Below are 22197 nucleotides of genomic sequence, written 5' to 3'. Positions count from 1 at the left end.
AGTCAATCTCATGTAGTCCAGGGTGGCTTTGAACTCACAGAGATCCAGAAAGATCTCTGCCTCCTGAGTGCTAGGACTAAAGGTGTGTGCCACCACTGTCTGGCCTCTATGTTTAATCTAGTAGCCTGTTCTGTTCTCTGATCTTCAGACAAATTTTATTAGGATACACAATCTATCACCACATCTTACATAATAAAAACAGCAAAAAGAGCAACTTCTTACTTGATATTCTGATGCAGTCCCTTCAAAGCCTGTCCTACACACCTTAATACATACCCTCATAAGGCATTCATTTCAGAGGCAGAAAAAATGACTTATCATTGAAACCGATTTTCTGGTTTTCAGCTTTGATTATGTTCTACGGATATACTTCAAACACTTAAAAAAAAAAAAAAAAAGTCAACAAAAGCTAAGCATGGTGGCACTATTATCTTTAATCCCCATACTAGAAGTATCAGCAGGCTGTGAAATCAAGGCCAGCCTCCTCTACATAATAAGTTCCAGGCCAACCAGGCCTACAAAATGAGACCCATCTTTAAAAGAAGAAAAACAGCAAGAATACAATATTCATTCTCAAAATAAGTGTCTTTATATATATATAATATCCTTTATTAATATTCAATGGCAAATACTTAGAAAGGTCTGAATTCTAACAAGCTGATCCAGCTAACCTGCTTGCTTGAGCATGTTTTCAGTTCTGCTGTGTCACACTGATGTTTTTGGTCCATTGGTCCAGTGTAGAGAGTTCTATTTCCTTTTCCTCTTCTTTGGTGGCTCATCATCAGAGCTGCTCTCTGTACTGTAACTGCTGCTACTGGAGGAGCTGGAGTCTGAGTCTGAGTCCGAGGAGGAGGAAGAGGAGGAGGAGGAGGAGTAAACTGAGGAGGAGGAGCTAGAGGGGCTGTCTTCTGAGTCACTGTCCTCTGAGGAGGACGAGGCAGAAGTCTCGCTCTCTGATGAAGACTCACTGGCCGAACTGTCACTGTTAGAGGTACTGGAACTTGTGACACTCTTAGACCTATTCAAGTTAAACAAAGCATGCGCACATTTAAGCTGACATTTAACACAGTGCTTAAAAATATTCTTGCTGAGCTCCTGCACACTTGCCCTAGGCACGATCGATGTTCGGAGATTGCCTAACTGCTCTAACACAGGCCTCCCCACTTTACAAGCTCTCTATCACTTCAGCAACTCTCTTGGATTTCACAAGGTATACCTTCCATACTATGTCACACTGAGCATGCTGGCACATGGCTATAATCCCAGGAGGTAGAGGCTGGAGGATCAGGAGTTCAGCTACACAGTAAGGTCCAGGCTAATCTGTCTCACCCAAATATAAAGAAACAAAAGGGGGTTGGGGATTTAGCTCAGTGGTAGAGCGCTTGCCTAGCAAGCGCAAGGCCCTGGGTTCAGTCCTCAGCTCTGGGGAAAAACAAACAAAAACAAAAACAAAAAAACAAAAAATAAATAGATTAGCAGAGAGATTTTATTAAAAAAAAAAAAAAAAGAAAGAAAAAGAAAGAAACAAAAGGAAGAGCAGAGCATGGTGGCTCAAGTCTGGAACCCTAGCACTCAAGAAACTGAAGGAGAAGGATCACAAAGAGTTTGAGGCCAGCCTGGGCTACAGAGTGAGCTCTAGTCTCAGGAAAATAAAACAAGGGCTAAAGAGAAGGCTCAGCATTTAGAAGCCTTACTGTTTTGTCAGGGGACTGGAATTTGTATCCCAGCATCCAATCCGGCAGCTCAAAAAAACACCTTTAACTTCAGCTCCAAGGGATCCAATGCCCCCTCTGTCATCCAGACACAACTCTAACACACGTAAATAAAATAAATCTAAGCCGGGTGGTGTTAGTGCAAGCCTTTAATCCCAGCACTTGGGAGGCAGAGGCAGGTGGATCTCTGTGAGTTCGAGGCCAGCCTGGTCTACAGAGTGAGATCCAAGACAGCCAAGACTGTTTCACAGAGAAACCCTGTCCTGAAAAACCAATAAACAAACAGACAAGTAGATCTAGAAATCAAAAGCAAAACCAAACAATAAAAAACAAACCAATAAACAAGCCAGGCATGGTGGCACACACCTTTAAACCCTGAGCTTGGGTGGCAGAGGTGGGCAGATCTCTGAGACTGAGGCTAGCCTGGTCTACATAGCCAGTTCCAAGCCAACCAAGACTATATAGTAAGTGCAACCATGCCTAGACTTAACAGAAACATTTTTTTCATTTATGTGTCTGTGTATGTGGTATGTGTTTGTATACAAGTGCATGTTGGTATGCATGTTTGTGCGTGAAGAGCAGAGGTCAGCATCAGGTGTTCTCAATTGCTGCAGCTGAACCTGGAGCTCCCTGGTTGAGCGGGGTTGGATGTTCAGTGATCCACCAGGATCCACCCATCTCTCTAGCCCTGCTCCAGCACTGTGGTTGCAGGAACCACCGATGCACCTAGCTATTTACACATATGTATGGCAAGTACTTTATGTAACTGGGCCATTTTTCCAGTCCCCTTTAGCAAAATTTTGGTAAGGGTTTATTGTGAGATCTAGAGGAGGAAGTCATTTAGTATTTTCAGGTATAAGGATTCTAGAGCACTGTAGAAAAAGGAAAAAAATGGAGCTAATAAATTCCACAGAAGAAGAAAATATTAACAAAGACTTCAGCCCCAATCTTCCTCCCTCCAGGTAGTGTCACCAAAAGCCACCTACCTCTTTTTCTTCTTGATCTTTTTCTCTACATTAGTCTCTCCCATGCTAAAGGACATAAGGGGAACAAAAACTCCTATCAGTAAGAGTGACTTTAAAATCCTCTGCTAGACTCAGAACACTCTGTTCTTCATTACATATACTCAAGTGCACAGGATTTCTTGCTATAATGTTTCCTGGAACAGGCTATACGCAGTTCATTTATGGTTGACTTAGTGCTTAGCAACACATTTTATCTCATGTACATCAAAGCCAGTTAGTAGTTAAGATGACTGAACACACGAACTTGTTTTTGTTGTTGTTTAGAACTTTAACTACTTACTGAACAAGGCAAACAGCACAATAGCTGTAATCTGAGTTCCTAGAAATATACACCATCATTTCACACTTGCACAAGAGCATATTTAGCCACAAATTTAGTTATTGTTTAAACAAAAACAAACAGAAAACCCAACAGAAACTGAAGACTATTCCCTAACACCATCAAGAGCAGTCTAGTGAGTTTGAGTGAAATGTACAGATGTGCAAAGCTCATAAGTGTGAGCACACAAATAGGTTAATAGCTACCTTACTAGTAGAGATGGGAAGTCTAGATAAGCTAACACTTGTGAAAAGCACACTATAGTGTCTGACACAGGGTAACCATTCATTAAAATCAGCCAATGCTATTAGAAACTGCACTGGTGGTACATACCCATAATCCCAGCACTCAGGGCACTGAGACAGGAGAACTGCAAATTTGAGACTAGCCTGAGCTACACAGTGAGACAATCTCCAAAAGCCAAAATAAACAACAACAACAAAAAAACAACCAAACAACAAAAAACAAACAAGCTAAAACAAAAAAACAAAACAAACAACCCCCCCCCAAAACCCAGTTAGTATTATAAGGAACCTTTCAGCCCCTAGTCAATTCTCTAAATATTTGGGCAATTTCCTCTGGATACCATATGTAAACTTAAACTTACCTTTGCTGCAATAATCTGTTTTCCTTTTCTTTTAAAGCTTTCTTCAGCTCTGCTGTTCTTGAAGGCCTGTGTAGGTACTTTCTTTTGCCTGTGCATTCATATGTCCAATGTCCAAATTCCAAGCATTTCTGACATCTTACATGTTGCTTATTGGCTTCACTACAATGAAAAAACATAATAAATACAAGCCTTAGAAGTTTTGTCTTAGCCGGGCGGTGGTGGCACATGTCTTTGATCCCAGCACTTGGGAGGCAGAGCCAGGCAGATCTCTGTGAGTTCGAGGCCAGTCTGGGCTACAGAGCAAGATCCAGGAAAGGCGCAAAGCTACACAGAGAAACCCTGTCTCAAAAAATCAAACCCGAGGTTGGAGACTTAGCTCAGTGGTAGAGACCCTGGGTTTGATCCTCAGCTCCACCAAAAAAAAAAAAAAAAGGAGAAGAAGTTTTGTCTTGGGACACTTTCTGACCTGCAAAAGCATACAGTGATGTTTACTCTAATAGACACAGAAATAGCAGAGTAAGTGGATCAATGCATGCATCCTGGGGCTCAACAGAACAAACCTTGGCCCCTCTAAGCCCACCATGCTGTTAAATGCTTATAATCCTTCACTTTTCAGGAAGTAAAGTAGGAAGTATGGCTGCAAGTTAAAGTTAGCCTGAGCTAAAGATTGAGAGACCCTGTCTCAGGCAAAACAAACACATAAAAACAAGAAATAAGTTTTTCCATTCCAGTAATGATGCATTTGGACCAACTTTTTTTTTTTAAATTTCTTCCAGACAGGGTTTCTCTGTGTAGCTTTGGAGCCTATCCTTAAACTGGCTCTCAAACTCACAGAGATCCATTTGCCTCCACCTCCCAGGTGCTGGATTAAAGGTGTGTATCACCACCACCATCAGGTTCAGACCAACATTTTTAGTTCATAATGCAAAGAATACAGATTTCTATTTTCCTTTATTTTTTTGTAGTGCTAGATATTAAACTCAGGGCCTCCTTCATGCGCATGAAGCAAATGCTTCACCACTGAAGTAGACCCCTAACCCATTAAAATATTTTAAGGATGGGACAGGGCTGGGCAGGTAAGGGTGTTTCCTGTAAGCCTGAAGATCTGAATTGGATCCCTGATCTGTGTGGTGGAAGGAACAGAGAACTGACTTGAAGTTCCTCTGACCTCTATTTTTACACACACACTCCCCCCAATAGGGTTTCTATATGTTAACAACCCTGGTTGTCCTAGAACTCACTTTGTAGACTAGGCTGGCCTCCAACTTAAAGATCTGCCTGCCTCTGCTGTTGGAGGTTTTTGCTCTTTTTGGGGGGCCAGTAACTGAGCTCTCAAATAAATTCACACTCGGAGGAGGCTTATTAATTATGAATGCCCAGCCTTAGCTTGTCTTAGTTTCTAGCAAGCTTTACTTATCTTAAATTATCCAGTCTACCTTTTGCCTCTGGGCTTTTCCCATTCTCCAACTTCTGTAACTCTTACTCTGTGGCTGGCTGGTTGTATAGATAGGTGGCTGGCCCCTGGAGTCTTACTCCTTCTCCTTCCCTCCTCCCAGATTTCTTCTCCTATATATCCTCTCTGTCTGCCACCTGTCCATCTCCTGCCTTGCTATTGGCCAGCTCTTTATAAGACCATCAGGTGTTTTACACGGGCACAGTAACACAGCTTCACAGAGTTAAACAAATGCAACATAAACAAAAGTAACACCTTAAAATAATATTCCACAACACTCTGCCTCCTGTGTGCTGGGATTAAAGGCATGTGCCACCAATGCCTGGCAAGCCTCCTGAAAACACTCAGATGTTTTCCTTCTTCTTCCTTTTTTTTTTCCCCAGACGGGATGTCATATGTAGCCCTGGATGGTCTGGAACTCACAAGACCAGACCAGCCTTGAACTCACGGATATCCACCTGCTTCTGCCTCTGAGTACTGGGATTAAAAGCATGATTCACCACATCTGGCCCAATACTCAGGTTTTAATCTAATTAATCACAGCTTAGGTGAAAAGCAAGGACATTAAAAGCAATCATGTAGCATGAATCTTAAAAGGTCTTATTAATAAAATCAAACCTGAAGCAAGGTATTAGATGAATGCTGGAAGATCAGAGAGACAGAACCAGCCACAGCTTCCTTACCTCGACAATTCCTCAGCTGATCCTGTTTCCTCAAACTGGAAACCTGTGAGTCCTCATCTGAATGAATCTCAGCTGAACTGCTGCTAAAAGCCTAAAAGCTTAACCAGTCAAAAGCTTCTAGTTTCTGGTCCTTACACTTTATATACCTTTCTGCTTCCTGCCATCACTTCCTGGGATTAAAGGCTTGTGCCACCGTGCCTGGCTGTTTCCAGTGTGGCTTTGAACTCAGAGAGATCCAGACAGATCTCTGCCTTTGGAATGCTAAGATTAAAGGTGTGTGTGCCACCATTTTCTTGCCTCTGTATCTAGTGACTGTTCTGTTCTATGACCCCAGATAAATTTATTAGGGTGCACAATATTTTGGGGAACACAGCACCACCACACAATGGGATATTCAATCCCTAAATAGTATTTTCCTTTCAGTTTCGCATACCTTTTGGTAGGTTGAGAAATCGAGCATGGCACTGTCACACGGCCATACAAAGGGTGGGTGTAACATCTGCTGGAGGCTTTTGTTTTTCGATGATGTCTTGCTAGGCTTGATGGTGCAAGCCTCTAATCCCAGTACTCCAGAGGCAGAGACAGGCGGAGCTCTGTGAGTTCCAGGACAGCCTGGTCTACAAAAGGGAATTCCAGGACAGCCAGGACTGTTACACAGAGAAACTCTGTCTTGAAAAGCCATCTCGTCACTGAAATAGCCTAAGTCTAGAGCCAAAAGAACAAGTTTAAGAGAGAAAAGGGGTGAAATGAGACCCTAGTAACTTACTTAATTCAGTACTCTTAAAATTAGGGTGTTTTTGTTGTTATTTGAGACAGGGTCTCAGTCAGTATGCAGCCATGAATGGTCTGGAACTTGCTATGTAGATCAGGCTAACCTTGAACTAAGTGGAGGGATTAAAATCCTGGGCTATCACACCTGCCCCCCCCCCCTCCCCTCTCCCCCCCCCTTTTTTTTTTTGGTTTTTCGAGACAGGGTTTCTCAGTGTAGTTTTGGTGCCTGTCCTGGATCTCACTCTGTAGACCAGGCTGGCCTCGAACTCAGAGATCCGCTTGGCTGTGCCTCCCAAGTGCTGGGATTAAAGGTGTTCGCCACCACCGCCCGGCTTCACCTGAACCCTTTTATCTTTCCTTTTTCTTTTTCTTTTCTTTCTTTTCTTTTCTTTTTCTTTTTTTTTTCTTTTCTTTTTTTTTTTTTTTTTTTTGAGCAGGATCCCATTTATCTAAGGCTGGCCTTGAATTAAATGAATTTCTGATCCTCTTGCATCCACCTCCCATATGCTGGTGATCAATCCCAAAACTATATGCTTGCTAGGCAAGAACTCTACCAACTGAACTACATCCCCAGCCCTCTTATTACATATTATCATCATCCCAGTTTTCCTCAGACTTACTTCTCTGGCTTTCCTTGCATTCAAGAAGTCTGTTAAGGCCCTAGAAAGTAGATTATACAGACTATGTATGTAGTGAGGAATGGGGCTCTTTCTTTCTTTTTTTAGATTTGTTTATTATCATGGACACGGCATTCTGCCTGCATGCATGCCTGCAGGCCAGAAGAGGACACTAGATATTACGGATGGTTGTGAGCCACCATGTGGTTGCTGGGAACTGAACTCAGGTCTTGAGGAAGAGCAGCCAGTGCTCTTAACCGCTGAGCCATCTCTTCAGCCTGGGGCTCTTTTAACATAAAATAAAAACAGTCAAGCTGAGTGACCTTGGCACATGCCTTTAATCCCAGCACTGGGGAGAAAGAGACAGGTGGATCTCTGTGCGTTCAAGCCAACCTGGTCTATAGAACTAGTTTCGTGACAGCCAGGGCTGTTACACAGAGAAACCCTGTCTTGAACATACACCCCCCAATATATATATATACATATATATACACACATATATATCATACATACAGGGGGCTGGAGAGATGGCTCAGAGGTTAAGAGCACTGACTGCTCTTCTGGAGGTCCTGAGTTCAATTCCCAGCACCCACATGGTGGCTCACAACCACCTGCAATGAGATCTGGCACCCTCTTATGTATACATAATAAATAAATCTTTAAAAAATAAAATAAAATAAAATACATACAGAAACAGTTACAAACACACACAATGTATGCTAGCCATCTACGAACTAAAGACAGTTTGGCAAAACAAAGGCTCAACAGGTAGGTAGGGAGATGGCTCAACAGGTAGGGAGTAAAAGTACTTACCACCTGTTTGCCTTTTGAGACAGGATTTCCCTGTGTAACCCTGACTGTACTGGAACTAGCTCTGTAACTCAAGAAACTCGCCTGTCTCTGCCCTCCTTAATACTGGGACTAAAGGCGTGAGTTATCACCACCCAAAAGAATTAAGTAGAGAACTACTATGACCAAGGACAAAAGATAGTGGAATAATAGGTTTGCTAAGGAGAGATAACACAGGTTCATCTCAGATAATGTCTTATGTTTAAATTATTACATTTTAAACTGGGCGATAGTGGCCCATTCCTCTAATCCCAGCATGAGGGAGGCAGAGGCAGGTGGGTCTCTGAGTTAGAGGTTAGTCTGTCTGTTCTACAGAAAGAGTTCCAGGACAGCCAGGGCTACACGGAAATACTCTGTCAAAAACAAAACAAAAAGAATGGGACCAAAGGAAGTTAAAGGATGAATTTCGGTGTTTGCCTGCTACAGGCCATCAAGTTCCCGCAACAAAATTTTTATCAGATGAGATTCAATAAAGGTGGAAATTTATTAACCCTTAACGAGCTAACTACATTTTATAGAAGAAAAAAAAAAAAAAAAACGCTCACAGCCTCAAAGCAATTATACAACTGTCTACCTTTTCTTTTCCCGAATCCTCTAGTGACTCGGTCTTTTCTATGCCTTTCAGTCTGTCTTCAACCGTCACCCTCCGCTGATGTATTTACAGTCCAACTAACTTGAAGAGGGCCTTTCTCTTATTTCCCACAAAGACTGTTAGACTACCAGCTGTACTTGTTCAGAGTATCAACTGGTTCCTCAACTAGACTGTACGCTGCGTGTCTTGGAAACATTTTTCCTCACACTGAAACTCTGGCATGGAGTGGTCGGTACTAAAAGAATTACTGCCTGAAGGGGAGAACGGCACAGAGTGAGACGCTAGATGAGAAAAGAGCAGAGGCATGGTAGACAGGCTTGTTTTCCAGGAAAGGCGATAGGAAGGAGACGGGGAATGCTGCAGAGGGACCAGCGGGAGAAGTTTGGGTCCTGGGGGTGAGGGTGTGGGATCACGCATCCAGGCTACCCTTGACAAACGTGTGGGACGGATAAGGGAACATAAACCACCCGGCGAACAACTCTTCGATCCGAATGGACGCTCGGGAACCCGCTCAGTCCCGCAGCCCGCAACAGCTCACTAGCTAGCGGACCGGCGTCTCCACACCCACAGCCCTCCCGCAGACCCCACTGGGCGTCTCTCTTACGCCTGTCTCCGCGCTATAAGTCGATGCATGGGAGTCGCCATCTTGGAGCTGCCGGAGGCCGCCGCACGGGCTTTTGGGAAACTCCGAAGGGGGGGCGGGGCCTTCAACCCGCCGAGGCCGTGGGCGGAGCCAGACGGGCTCATCCCGACAGAGGTGATTGGTGACCACCGGCTGGTGTGTTGTGTCTAATGTGGGCCTTGTGTTTAGTATGAATATGATTAGGGCCTTGAAGGATGGAATGGTGTAGTGTTCAGGAAACCTGTAACCCCAGCATTCTGGAGGCTAAGGCAACAGGATTGCCATGTGTTCAAGGCCAATCTGGGAAACAGTAAGACCCTGACTCAAACAAAATAAAACCAACAAAAAAAGCCAGGTTTAATCCTTTAATCTCAGCACTCTGGAGGCAGGGGCAGGTTGTTCTTTGTGAGTGGGAGGCCAGCCTGAGGTCTACAGAGCAAGTAAGTCCCAGGACAGCCAGGGCTATACACAAAAACCCTGTCTCCGCACCGCCCCCATCCCCACCCCACCCACCGCAAAAAAAGCTAAAAGCCACAAAAAATTAGAGGTGGGCATCAACGTGACTGGCTCATTCTGTTTGTTTTCTCCAAAGATATGTTTGGACCAGTATTTGTCGCAGTTTTTTTTATTAGGTTTCTTTCTTTTTTTTTTTTTTAATGTGTATAAATGTTTTGCCTGCCTGCCTGCATGTATGTGTATGTGCATTACCTGTGTGCATGCCAGGTGCTGAGGAGGTCAGAAGAGGGCATCGGGTCCCCTGCAAGATCAGCAAGTACGCTTAACCACTGAGCCAGCTCGCCTTTAATCCCAGCACTCAGGAGGCAGAGGCAGGATGAGTTCAAAGCCACTCTTATCTACCGAGTTCCAGGACAGCCGAGGCTACTCGGAGAAACCCTGTCTGGAAAAACAAAACAAACAAACATAGTTTCCATTTACTCTAAGAGTTGAGCTACTGGTTTTAAATCTGTTTCCTAGAGCCTGACCTGCCCCCAACCCAGGACCTTGGTGATCACAGGAGTCTTGGTGAGTCCAAAGTGTTGTACCTAATTCACTTTCTATCTTAACGTGCATTACCAACCCAAACTATCTTTTTATGTCTCTCAACATCTCTTTTGTGAGTTTCTTTTCTGAATTTGTTAAAGAGGAAAACTCTAACTATAAAGTCTTCAACTCCATCAGAGACCTGAGACGGATATAATATTACCGGAGTAAACAGAAGTATAGAGCAAACAACTTCCAAAAATAAGAAATGACAGAAATAGCTGGCTGCCTGGACAGTCACCCAAGGTCCCTCTGCAACGCTGGGGCATCCATCTGGTACAACACTTTGGACTCACCAAGATAGGATAGACAATGGAATATTTCCCCTGAATTTGTCAATGCTAATGGACTAGACATTGTTAATGTTAATTATTGCCTGTGTATATTTGTATATAGTTTTTCTATGTTAGTTAAAAGCCTTCACTTTTTATTTAGACACATGGGTCTTTGAGATTTATGTTTTCTGATTGCCCTGTTGTCTCTCTCCTGTACATCTGTTTTACAACTACTTGTGATTTTATTCCTTCAAAAGGGCCCAAGAAATGGATTCCAGGCTGCTCTCTTTAACCCTTTAGGAGGCAGTTGCTGGCCAGCTCTTGTATGAATCCCAATAAGATCAAGCATGCTTCAAATTTAGTGTTCAAAATTGTGGTTGTGTTCTTATACTAGGTGGGATTAACAACACCTGTTTTCCCAGCACTTGGAAGGTAGAGAGGCCTGAGGATCAGAAGTTCAAGGTCATCCTCAGTTATAAAATGAAGCTACCTCTGGGTTATATAAGACACTGTCTAAGGAAAAAAAAATTAATAAAGCAGGGCAGTGGTGATGCAGGCCTTTAATCTCAGTACTCCAGAGACAGAGCCACACAGATCTCTGAGTTTGAGGCCAGCCTGTTTTACAGAGTGAATTCCAGGACAGCCAGGGCTGTTACACAAAGAAACCCTGTCTTGAAAAGCCAAAAATAAAAATTAAAAAAAAAAAAAAAAAGGGTCCTGATGGCACAAGCCTTTAATCCCAGCAGGGAGCAAGGGCTGGCCGATCTCTGTGAGTTCAATGTTGCCTGGTCTGTAGGGTAAAAGGGTCAGGGAAAGAACACCCATAGGAAAAGTACCATGCCCCTGGCTTCACCCAGAGCTTAGAGAGTTGGAAATCCAGAATGAACAGCCAAACAATGTTTCCAATCATGGGATACTTCCCCACTAAGCTCACTGCACATGCTCTAAAAATCCTATAAAAGCCTTCCGTCTCTGCCCAGCCCTGGCCTGGCTGTCTGCCTATTCAGAGGCAACTGCCATGTTGTTCTTCTCCCCAATAAATCTCTTGTGTGAATTTTGTTGTATGGTGTGACTTTGTGGTATTCCTTGGCTCCTGACTGCCAAGATGCCATTGCCCAGGGGAAAACTCTTACATGGTCTACATAGTGAGTTCCAGGACAGCCACAGTTACATAATGAGATCTTGCCTCAAAAATAAATAAGTGATGAAAAGATGTGTGAGGGCAAGTCGTTCTACTGTTTCTAGAATCAGGACCAGCCTATTCCCTCAAGGTTGACAGCATAGTTTTAAAATGGCCATTTTGACTCTGACATTTTTTTTTACAACTGGTTGCTCTAACTTCAAGAAACCTCATCAATGCAACTGGTAAACTGGATCCTTAATCCAAATCAAATATTTGCTGTGGCATCATTTGGGCCCTTTTCTAGCAGCAGAATAGCTGAGTAACCTCGCTAAATAACAGAGGATAGAGCTGAGTGAACATTTGTTTTGGAAAGAGCAGTGGCCACAGGCTGGGGAGAGTTCTTTTCTTTTTTAATTTATTTAATTTACATTGGTGTGAGGGTGTCAGATCCCCTGGAACTGAAGTTACAGACACTGGTGAGCTGCCATGTGGGTGCTGGGAATTGAACCCAGCTCCTCTGGAAGAGAGAGCAGCCAGTGCTCTTAACCACTGAACCATCTCTCCAGTCCCCTGGGGAGAATTCTTAAAGGCTAAAGACACCTGCGGCCAACAAACCTGACCTGAGGCTGATTCCTGATTGGTGGAAGGAGAGATCTGACTCCTACAAATTGCCCTCTGACCTCCACAAGCATACCATGCATGACACTTAGAAATAAAATATAAAAACATTAAATAAAGTAAAATAATATAAATAAAATTTGTTTACACAAATAAATAACAATTAATTGATCGATTGATTGTAGGACAGTGGTAGGCAAAAGGAACATGGGCCTTAGGACGTGAAAAGTAAGAGTGGGAGCAGAAACTCCCTGGGGTGAAAGGGAGACCCCGCTTTAGTCATTTTACTTCCTTCCTTGTTTTATTCAAGACAGGCTCTCACTCTGTAGCCTTAGCTGGCCTGGAACTCACCGAGACCGGTGTGCCTCTGCTTCCTGAGTGCTGGATTAAAGGCATGGGCAACCATTCCTGGCTTCCCACTTTCTAAGAGAGCCTTGGAGACAAAATACACAAAAGATTATGAGTAAGTCTTTAGACGCAGCTGCTCATGCTCCTCAGAGTCCTTAAGTTATAATGCACCCCTCTGCTGTGAGATATTTCAGAGTGATCATGGAATGAAAATGGGCACAGTAAAGAAATTAAAGTAGCCGCTCCTCAGAAGAGGAGAAGAAAAGCTTATCCTAACTGCCAAGGCTGTCTCCCAGGAAAGCAAGGAGAATGGCAGGGCAAAGATTTCCAAGGTTAAATGGGAGCAGGAGCTGGGCTGGGGCTTGTGACTGAGGGAACCTACAGGCTAGGGCTGACCTTGACACAGGCTAGGACTGACCTTGACACAGGCTAGCGTTGACCTTGACAAGTCATTAGGCACTACAGCCATGTTAATGGAGAGCCACAAACTTCTCTTACCAGAGATTAGGAGAGTGACTCCCTTTTTGGCAAGCAGGAACTTTCCTCTAGCCTCTTGAGGGGATGGGGGTTTTTGTCTAAATGCCCGACCTAGGGAAAAAAACTTTCTTTGTAATTGTGAACTCAGGATGAGCAGGTTCCTTCTCTGCAGGTTTAAACTTGCCTGCAGAGCCAGGTATTGTGGCACAGGTTTGCAGTCTCAACACTTGGCAATGAGATTAGGAACTCATGGTCAAACTCACAAAATTAGTTTGGGGCCAGCTGGAATTAACTGAGACCCAGCTTCAAAAAAGAAAAACCATATAGGGAGGTGGTGCTTGCCTTTAATCCCAGCGTGCAGGAGGCAGAGGCAGGTGAGTCTCTCTGAGTTTGATGCCAGCCTGATTTACAGAGAGAGTTCCAAGACAGCCTGGGCTACACAAAGAAACTCTGTCTTACACACACACACACACACACACACACACACACACACACATACACACAAGATAGATAATTGGTCAATTGGAACCTCCAGAGAGCTCACTCCTGCATCTCCTGCAGGTCTCAGAAGTCCTATTCCTGTCTCTCCAAACCCTACCCACTTAGAGAAGGGAAGGCACCAAAAAGCCCAGTTCTGCATTCTTGGTGGCTGTGGAGGCTCCTCTCCTGAAGTTGCCAGATGACCAAGTCCCTCACCTAAAGTGTTCAGTTTTGTTTTTGTTTTTGTTTTGTTTTTTGAATCAGGGTTTCTCCATGTAGTTTTGGTGCCTATCCTGGGTCTCCCTCTGTAGACCAGGCTGGCCTGGAAATCACAGAGATCTGCCTGCCTCTGTCCTGAGTGTTGGGATTAAAGGCATGCACCACCACTGTCCCGCAAGTGTTCAGCTTTTGACCATACTTGGGCACAAACGCAGCTTGCGGTGGACAGTCATCACTCCCTTGCCTACAAGCTATATAATCTCCCTGCTTTAGTCAGATGTGTGGCTTCTCTGACCTTAATATCTGGACTGGAGAACCCACCTGGGAGTTGCTTTGCTCAAATAAACCTGTTCTACATTTTTGTTGTTGTTGTTTGGTTTTTTGAGATAGGGTTTCTTTATGTAGCTTTGGTGCCTTTCCTGGAACTCACTCTGTAGCCCAGGCTGGCCTCGAACTTACAGAGATCTGCCTGCCTCTGCCACTTGAATGCTAGGATCAAAGACATACACCACAATGCCTAGCTGGGACAATCTTTTTGAAAAACAAAACAAAACAATCAAACAAACAAACAAAAAACCAGCCTGTCAAGATGGCTCAGCAGTTAAGAGCACTTCCTGTTCTTGTAGAGGATCTGTGTTTGATTCCCAGCACCCACATGGTGGCTCACAACCATCTGTAACTTCAGTTTCAAGGTTTTCAACCCCCTCTTCCAGACTCTGCATGCACGTGCACATGGTACACATACGTCATACAGGCAAACACTCATACAAATAAAATAAAATAAATTCTTTTCTTTTAAATCACAACTTTTTTGTTTGTTTTTTTGTTGTTGTTTTGTTTTGGTTTTGGTTTTTCAAGGCAGGGTTTCTCTGTAGCTTTGGAGCCTATCCTGGACTAGCTCTGTAGACCAGGCTGGCCTCGAACTCATAGAGATCCACCTGCCACTGCCTCCCGAGTGTTGGGATTACAAGCATGGGCCACCACCGCCCGTCCACAACTGTTTTCTTTATGGAGAAATTAATTTGTGGGAAGATGCATATTATCTTCCATTGTACATACATTTCTAAAGCTTTACTAACTCTAGATGGGCAAGGATCTCAAAATATGACTCAGTCAGTGGTAGAGCCCCTGCCCGACATGTGCTAGGCCTGGGGTTCATAGAGGAGACTGTCAGTGTAGCCTCAAAGCTGGCTCTGCTTTTTGAGTAGCTATCAGCAACTTGGATGTTTTGTACTCAGGGGAGTCTCAGTCAGGCAAACAGGAAATAGTTATCTTCAAGTCTAGCTAGTTTCAGGGGACAAACAGTTCAGTTAGTGGTTTATACAGTTTATGAGACAAGGAATGGGAATTTGGAATGTCTGTGTCTGGTTTGTCACAAGTCAAAGGGCACCAGGGCAGGCTGCTCTAATCTGGAGGCCTTTTTCTGTCTAGTTAAATGCTGTGAGTGTGTGTGTGTGTGTGTGTGTGTGTGTGTGTGTGTGTTGAGATGGGGTGTCTCACTATGCAACCCAGGCTGGCCTGGAACTCACATCTAGCTTAGGCTGTCCTTAAACTCCTGGATGATTCACTTGTCTCTGCCTCCCACTCTGAAGTGCTAGGATTACAGGCATGAGCCATTATAGTTGGTTTCATGTTTGTTTGGTTTTGAAACAGGGTCTCTCTACCTACCTCTAGCTGGCCTGGAACTCCTGGAGATCCTACTGCCTCTGTCTTCTGAGTGCTAGGTTAAAGGTGTGTGTTACCCTCACACTTGTTTTTTTTTTTAAATTTGTTTATTGTTTTATTTTTGTTCACTTTTTTGGTTTTGTTTATTTTTCATTCATTTTATTTTATTTTTTTATATAGGTGTTTTGCCTGCACTTACGTCTGTGTACAACATGTGTACATTGCTTTTAGAGACCAGAAAAAGATGTTGGATTCTCTGGAACTAAAGTCACAGAGAGTTGTGAGCCATCATCCAGGTGTTTGGAATGGAACTGTGGTCCTGTGGAAGAGTAGCCAGTGCTCTCAAGTGCTGAGCCATTTCTCTGTCCCTGTTTTGTTTACTTTAAAGATTTATGCACAGTGGTAGCACACACCTTAATCACAGAACTTGGGAGACAGAGGTAGGAGGAAATCTATGTGAGTTCAAGGCCAACCTAGTCTACAGATCACGTCGCAGGACAGTCAGGGCTATACAGAGAAGCCCTGTCTGGAGAGGGGAAAAAAAGGAAAAATTATAATTAGTTAATTAGATAATTAATTTTCAGTAGAGGAAACTTAGATCTATTAAAGAAAAGTGAGAATTCCCAAGAGTAGAAGAGATTCCAAGGGAGGAACAATTTACTTTGAGATGGGCATGAAATGTAGTCATGGTTGGCCTTGAACTCAACAATATTCCTGTCCAAAGCCTTTGAAGTATTGGGATTACAGAAGTGAACCTCCATACCTGGCTTATTTCATTGATTTTAAATGACAGGATATTATGTATCCCTGGCTGGCCTCAAACTCAATACATGTTTGAGGATTTGCTACCATGCCTAGCTTTTAAAAGTTTGTTTGTTTATTTATTATTTAAAATAATTAAGTTAACCTACAAAGTAAATCTTTCTCCTCTTCCTCCTCCTCCTCTTTTTCTGAGATTGGTGACACAGGACTGTGACTTAGCATTTAGAGGGGAGAGATAGAACAATCAGGAGTTCAAGGCCATCTTAGGTACATATTGAGTTTAAGGCCAGCTGGGAATACATGAGTGTTTGTGGTAGTCACCAGAGAAGACTGCTAGGGACATGGGTTTAAGCCAATAGAAAGTTTTTAGTAGCCAGCTGGTGACTACACTGGGTATTTGGGATCCCAGTGTAGCACTGAGCGTTTCTCAGGGTGAGCTTTGAAGCACACAAACCATGTTCTAGCTTGACATACTTCAGTTAACATGAACAGTTAGTCAGGAGTGGAACCACAGATGCTAAAAGCAAGGTCAGTATGTTTAGAGACTTTCTCACAACTCTATGGACTTCGGTGGGTTAGGCCTTTGTTTTAATTTTTGGCAGGTAGTACTGTCTACGTGATGAGAACCTGAATGACCTGAATGGCACTTCTTCCATCATGGAATCTGGGAGCTTGTTACAGTGAGAACCTGTCAGAGAGAGAGAGAGAGAGAGAGGAGGGAGGGAGGGAGGGAGGGAGAGAGGGAGGGAGAGAGGGAAGGAGGGAGGGAGGGAGTGAGGGAGGGAGGGAGGGAGGAAGGAAAATTAAGCTTGAAAAAGGAACCCATTAGCAACAGGAACAATCTTGTTGGCAGGTTTGGGGGCAGGGCCTTGGCTCCACCCCAGCATCTTCCATTGTTTAATTCCTGTAGGCTTCTGCTGCTGTCCTGGACCCTACTTTGGTGTCCCCACCACAAGTCCAAACACCTCATAACTTTTCTTGTGGGCTGCATTGAAAGGTTGTCTCAGGGCAGATGCTACCTCCCCACACCCCTGCTCCTGAGTCTCTAAGTCCTTCTTTATTCTGTCTCAGATCAAGTCTGCTCCTTCTAAAGCCCAGTCAGTACTTGTCCCCTCTGCCACTCCCTCTGACGTTAGGAAAGTCTGAGTTCCCATCCCTTGCTATGCTTATTTCAAAGCCTGCCCGGGCCTGTCTGGATTACTTAGCTAGCTGGAACCCTGTGCACACCTTTTCTCTCCTTAAAGTAACTGTGAGACATTTTGGGGGCATGTATTTCTAGCTGTTGATCACAAAACTTAGCTGACCCAGTCGGCCCCGCCCCCCCTTACACTTGAGCAAACAAGTTTGACTAATCTAAGCTGGATGAATCAGGGTCTCCTCACTGAAATTCACCTTTTCTGGGGGAGGGGGAGGGGCAAAATTTTACTTTTTTTTTTTTTTTTGTACTTCACATACCAAGTTCCAGGCCAGCCAGAGCTGCAACACAGTGAGACCCTCTTTCAGGAAAATAAAAACCACAGGTAGGTCTTCAATTTTCATGCCTTGTAGAGCCGGCCCTGCACATACTTTCAGAGCCAAGAGGCAGCCAATGCATGGAATGAGGGGTGGGGGTGGATGGGGTGGATAACTCAAGTGTGTGTGGTCGTGGAGTGGTAGCAGGAGCTTATTTATAAGGCAGTAATTGATTCCAGTGCTTTTGGCTGGGTGTGGGGACCCACAGATGTAACACCAGCATCCACCAGGCTTTGGTGGCAGGAGTATGGGGAGTTTGTGGTCAGCCTGGGCTATCTGAAAAGCATTACAAAAAGAGAGCTGGTGAGATGGCTCTTGCTGCCCAGCATAATGACTTTAGTTTGATCCGCAGGACCCACAAGAGAGAAGGAGACAATCAACTCCTGAAGATTGCTTTTCTAACCTCCATATGCTCACCACTCATTAAAGAAAAACAATTGGGAGTCCAGCGGCTCAGGCCTTTATTCCCAGCCCTTGGGAGGCAGAGGCAGGTGGATCTCTGTGAGTTCGAGGCCAGCCTGGTCTACAAAGTGAGTTCAAGGAAAGACAGCGCTGTTATAGAAAAACCCTGTCTGGAAAAAACAAAAACAAAAACAAAAACAAAAACAAAAACAAAAAAAAGAAGAAGAAGAAAAGAAAAGAAAAAGAAAAACAATTGGAAAAAAAGGCTGGGTGTAGTAGTACCACAGGCCTGTAACTCCAGCACTCATGAAGTGGAGGTTGGAGGATCATTACGAGCTCTATGCCAGCCTCAGGTACATAGAAAATTGCAAACCAGCCAGGGCTTGTAAGTGAGACTTTTGTCTCCATAATATTGGGCTGTACGCAAGCCTATAGATCATTTTGTTATTTAGTGATTGGTGTGAGTGGGTGGGTGGTCCTGGGTTCTGTAGAAAGCAGGCTGAGCTGGGCATGGTGACATACTCCTTTAATCCTAGTAGTGACAGGCAGAAGCAGACCTCTATGAGTTCAAGGCCAGCCTGATCTACATATCAAAACTCAGGACAGCCAGAACTACAGAGAGACCCAGAGACCCAGTCTCAAAAAAAAAAAAAAAAAAAGCAAAAGAAAGCAGTCTGAGCAAGCCATGAGAGCAAGTCAGTAAGCAGCACTCCTCTATGGCCTCTGCATCAACTCCTGCCTTGGCTTCCCTTAGTGGACTGTGTGATTCAAGCAAGATATGGAAGCCAAATAAACCCTTTCTACCCCAAGTTGCTTTTGGTCATGGTGGTTCATCATAACAGTAGTAACCCTAACTAAGACACCCTTGTTTTAAAAAACAAAATGGGTCTGGGCTTGTGGTACTTGCCTTTAATCTCAGCACTCTGGAGGCAGAGACTGGTATATCTCTGAGATCAAAGCCAACCTGGTCTATATTGGAATTCTAGGCCAGCCAAGCCTACATACCCAGTCTCAAACAAACAAACAAACAAACAAACAACAACAACAACAAAAAAAAAAAAAAACAAGAGAGAAGAAAGAGTGGGGTGGGCTCAGCATTTAAGAGAATGTACTATTCTCCCAGAGGACTCGATTTAGAATTCCAGTACTCACATCAAGCAGCTCAACCCATAACTCTTGCTCCAGGAGATCTGATGCCTCTGGCCTCCCCAGGCACCTGCTCTCAACTGTACATACCAACAAATGAACATAACATATATACATAACTTAGAATAAAAATACTTCATTTTTACTTGGGAAGCAGAGCCAGGCGGATCTCTGTGAGTTCGAGTCCAGCCTAATCTACAAAGTGAGATCCAGGACAGGCTCCAAAGCTACAGAGAGAAACCCTGTCTCAAAAAACCAAAAACAAACAAACAAACACAAAAACCAAAAACCAAAAAACCACTTCATTTTTAGAAAGAAATTAAAAAAACAAAAAGGAAAAGAAGAAAAGAGAAAGAGACTTTGGGCTAGAAGTACTAGGACCCTCCAGAATGTGCCTATATTGTCCTTTGTTGGCACTGATTTTCTAGTCAAGACTGGTGATCCACTCTTAGTGAGCATAGGGCATATGGAGTCTTGAGGCTGGAGCAGGGAAGTGGTGGGAAATGTCTAGGGTCTCTCAACCTACTCCCTTGAGAGAATTGGATAACGACTCCAGTGACTAATTCTCAAAACAAAAAATGTTTTTTTTCAAGCCTGACATGGTGGTGGCTCACACTTTTAATCCCAGGTTTCAGGAGGATCTCTGTGAATTCAAGGCCAGCCTGGTCTATAAACTGAGTTGCAGGACAGCCAGGGCTATTACAGAAACCTTGTCTTAAGAAGAAAAAAAAAAGAATACATACAATAAGTTATTTTTTTCTTTTTCTTTTTCTTTTTATCTGGAGACAGGGTTTCTCTGTTGCTTTGGAGGCTGTCCTGGAACTCGCTTTGTAGACCAGGCTGGCCTTGAACTCACAGAGATCCACCTGCTTCTGCCTCCGGATTGCTGGGATTACAGGCGTGTGCCATCACCGCCTGGCTTATTTTTGCATTTTTAAATGTGTGTGTGTGTGTTGTTGTTTTTAATCTTTGGCTCTTTATTGTTCTTTTGGGGGGGGGGGCTGCCACCCAGCTCCCAAATAAATCACACAGAGAGGTTTATTCTTTCTTACAAATGCCCGGCCTTAGCTTGGCTTATTTCTACCCAGCTTTTCTTAAATTAAATTATCCCATCTACCTTTTGTCTCTGGGCTTTTATCTTTCTCTATTCTGTGTACCTTTCTTTACTTCTTACTCCTTGGCTGGCTGTTTAGCTGGGTGGCTAGCCCCTGACATCCTTCTCTCCTTTTCTTGCTCCTTCCTTTTTGATCCTCTCTTCCTAAATTTCTCCTCCTACTTATTCTCTCTGCCTGCCAGTCCCGCCTATCCTTTCTCCTGCCTCACTATTGGCCGTTTAGCTCTTTACTAGACCAATCAGGTATTTTAGGCAGACAAAGTAACACATCTTTAGAGTTAAACAAATGCAACATAGAAGAATGCATCATTAAACAAATGTTCCACAGCATAAACAAATGTAACACATCTTAAAATAATATTCCACAATGTGTGTGTGTGAGTGTGTGTGTATACATTAGCATGCACATTACATGGATGTTCAGGGACAGCTTGTTGGAGTTAGTTTTCTCTTCCATCATGTAGATCTCAAGGATTCAATTCAAATTATCAGACTAGGCGGCAAGTACCTTCACCCACTGAACCATCTTGCCTCACTGTGGGGAGGTCGATGAAGTCCTCAGTGAATGCATATTGTTGACATAAATGTGGCTGTGTTAAGAACCCCAGTGCCTCAGGACCCATTGTTAGTTAGCAAAATTCTCCCTGTGTCATGCTCAATGAATTGGCAAAACCGTCTTCAGGATGTGTTCAAATGCTAACAGCTTGTAGGAAAGCAGCTTCCTCTTCTTTGATGTTTACAGCAGGAGACTGCTTCCCTACAGAGGCCTCCTACCTTACCTAGAGATACTTCTTCACCTCTGTTGTACAGAGTGACAACCTTGGTTCCAGGCTGTTGCATAGAAGCAAATTTGAAGCAGTCTGAGCTACACTGAACTGCCACAAAACAAATAAGCCAACAGATGGACAACTTTTGGTAGTGTGGTGTGGTGGCACACCCTGTGATCCCAGTATTTGAGGAGTGAGGCAGGCAGATTAGGAGTTCAAGGTCATCCTTGGTTTGTGAGTTCAAAGCCAATCTGGGCTACATATTCTAGTTTGCTTTCCTGTTATTGTGATAAACAGCATGGCCAAAAGCCACTTGGGGAGAAAAGAGTTTATTTGGCTTACAAGTTGCAGGGAAGCAAAGGGAGGAACTCAGGGCAGGATGTTGGGACAGAAACTGCAGAACACCACCTACCTGCTTGCTATCTCTTGATATAGATATGACAGGATGAAAGGGTAGATTAATAAACCTACTTTTTTTTTTTTTCTTTCTTTCTCTCTCTTTTTTTTTTTTTTTTTGAGACAGGGTTTCTTTGTAGCTTTGGAGGCTGTCCTGGATCTTGCTTTGTGTTTGTTTTTTTGTTTTTTGTTTTTTGTTTTTTTGTTTTTTTGTTTTTGTTTTTGTTTTTTTTGAGCTGAGGATCGAACCCAGAGCTAAATCCCCAACCCCCTGGAACTCACTTTGTAGTCCAGGCTGGCCTCTAACTCACAGAGATCCACCTGCCTCTGCCTCTCGAGTGCTGGGATTACAGGCGTGGACCACCACCGCCCGGCTAATAAACCTACTTTTAAAGAGCAACAACTTGTTTGAAATGTTTTACATTGGTATAGATTTTAGTTTATTGATACAAGTTTAAACTTAATTTTGTTATACTGTATATATATTTCTACTCTCATTTGAGGCATTATGTTTATGTAACTCATTTAGATTGTAATGGATAATTAAGAAACACTGATCAATTAGTCTTCTATGATAGTCAAACTTATAGTCATGTTAAGTT

At 43.5% G+C, this 22197-nt stretch overlaps 1 protein-coding gene across 1 annotated transcript; it reads right to left on the bottom strand.

Moving 5' to 3' along the window:
- Positions 1-593: 593 nt before the first annotated feature.
- On the bottom strand, positions 594-9297 carry Zcchc10 (zinc finger CCHC-type containing 10). Its single transcript, XM_036196723.1, has 4 exons — positions 9233-9297; positions 3664-3822; positions 2699-2743; positions 594-1018 (listed from the first exon to the last, which is right to left on the bottom strand). Exons 1-4 carry the CDS (start codon positions 9271-9273, stop codon positions 748-750), a joined length of 516 nt encoding a protein of 171 aa, XP_036052616.1. The 5' UTR covers positions 9274-9297; the 3' UTR covers positions 594-747.
- Positions 9298-22197: the final 12900 nt, after the last annotated feature.

Source organism: Onychomys torridus, chromosome 8 (genome assembly GCF_903995425.1).
Source record: "Onychomys torridus chromosome 8, mOncTor1.1, whole genome shotgun sequence".
NCBI lineage: Eukaryota > Metazoa > Chordata > Mammalia > Rodentia > Cricetidae > Onychomys > Onychomys torridus.
This window is presented reverse-complemented; position numbering and strand designations above follow the sequence as displayed.

Excerpts from the sequence above, each read along its gene's own strand:
- Zcchc10 (XM_036196723.1), bottom strand. The coding sequence starts at position 9,273 with ATGGCGACTCCCATGCATCGACTTATAGCGCGGAGACAGGC. Across the intron at positions 3,823-9,232 it reads CTTATAGCGCGGAGACAGGC|TGAAGCCAATAAGCAACATG; the intron begins GTAAGAGAGACG and ends TTTTCATTGTAG. Across the intron at positions 1,019-2,698 it reads AAGATCAAGAAGAAAAAGAG|GTCTAAGAGTGTCACAAGTT; the intron begins GTAGGTGGCTTT and ends TAACTTGAATAG.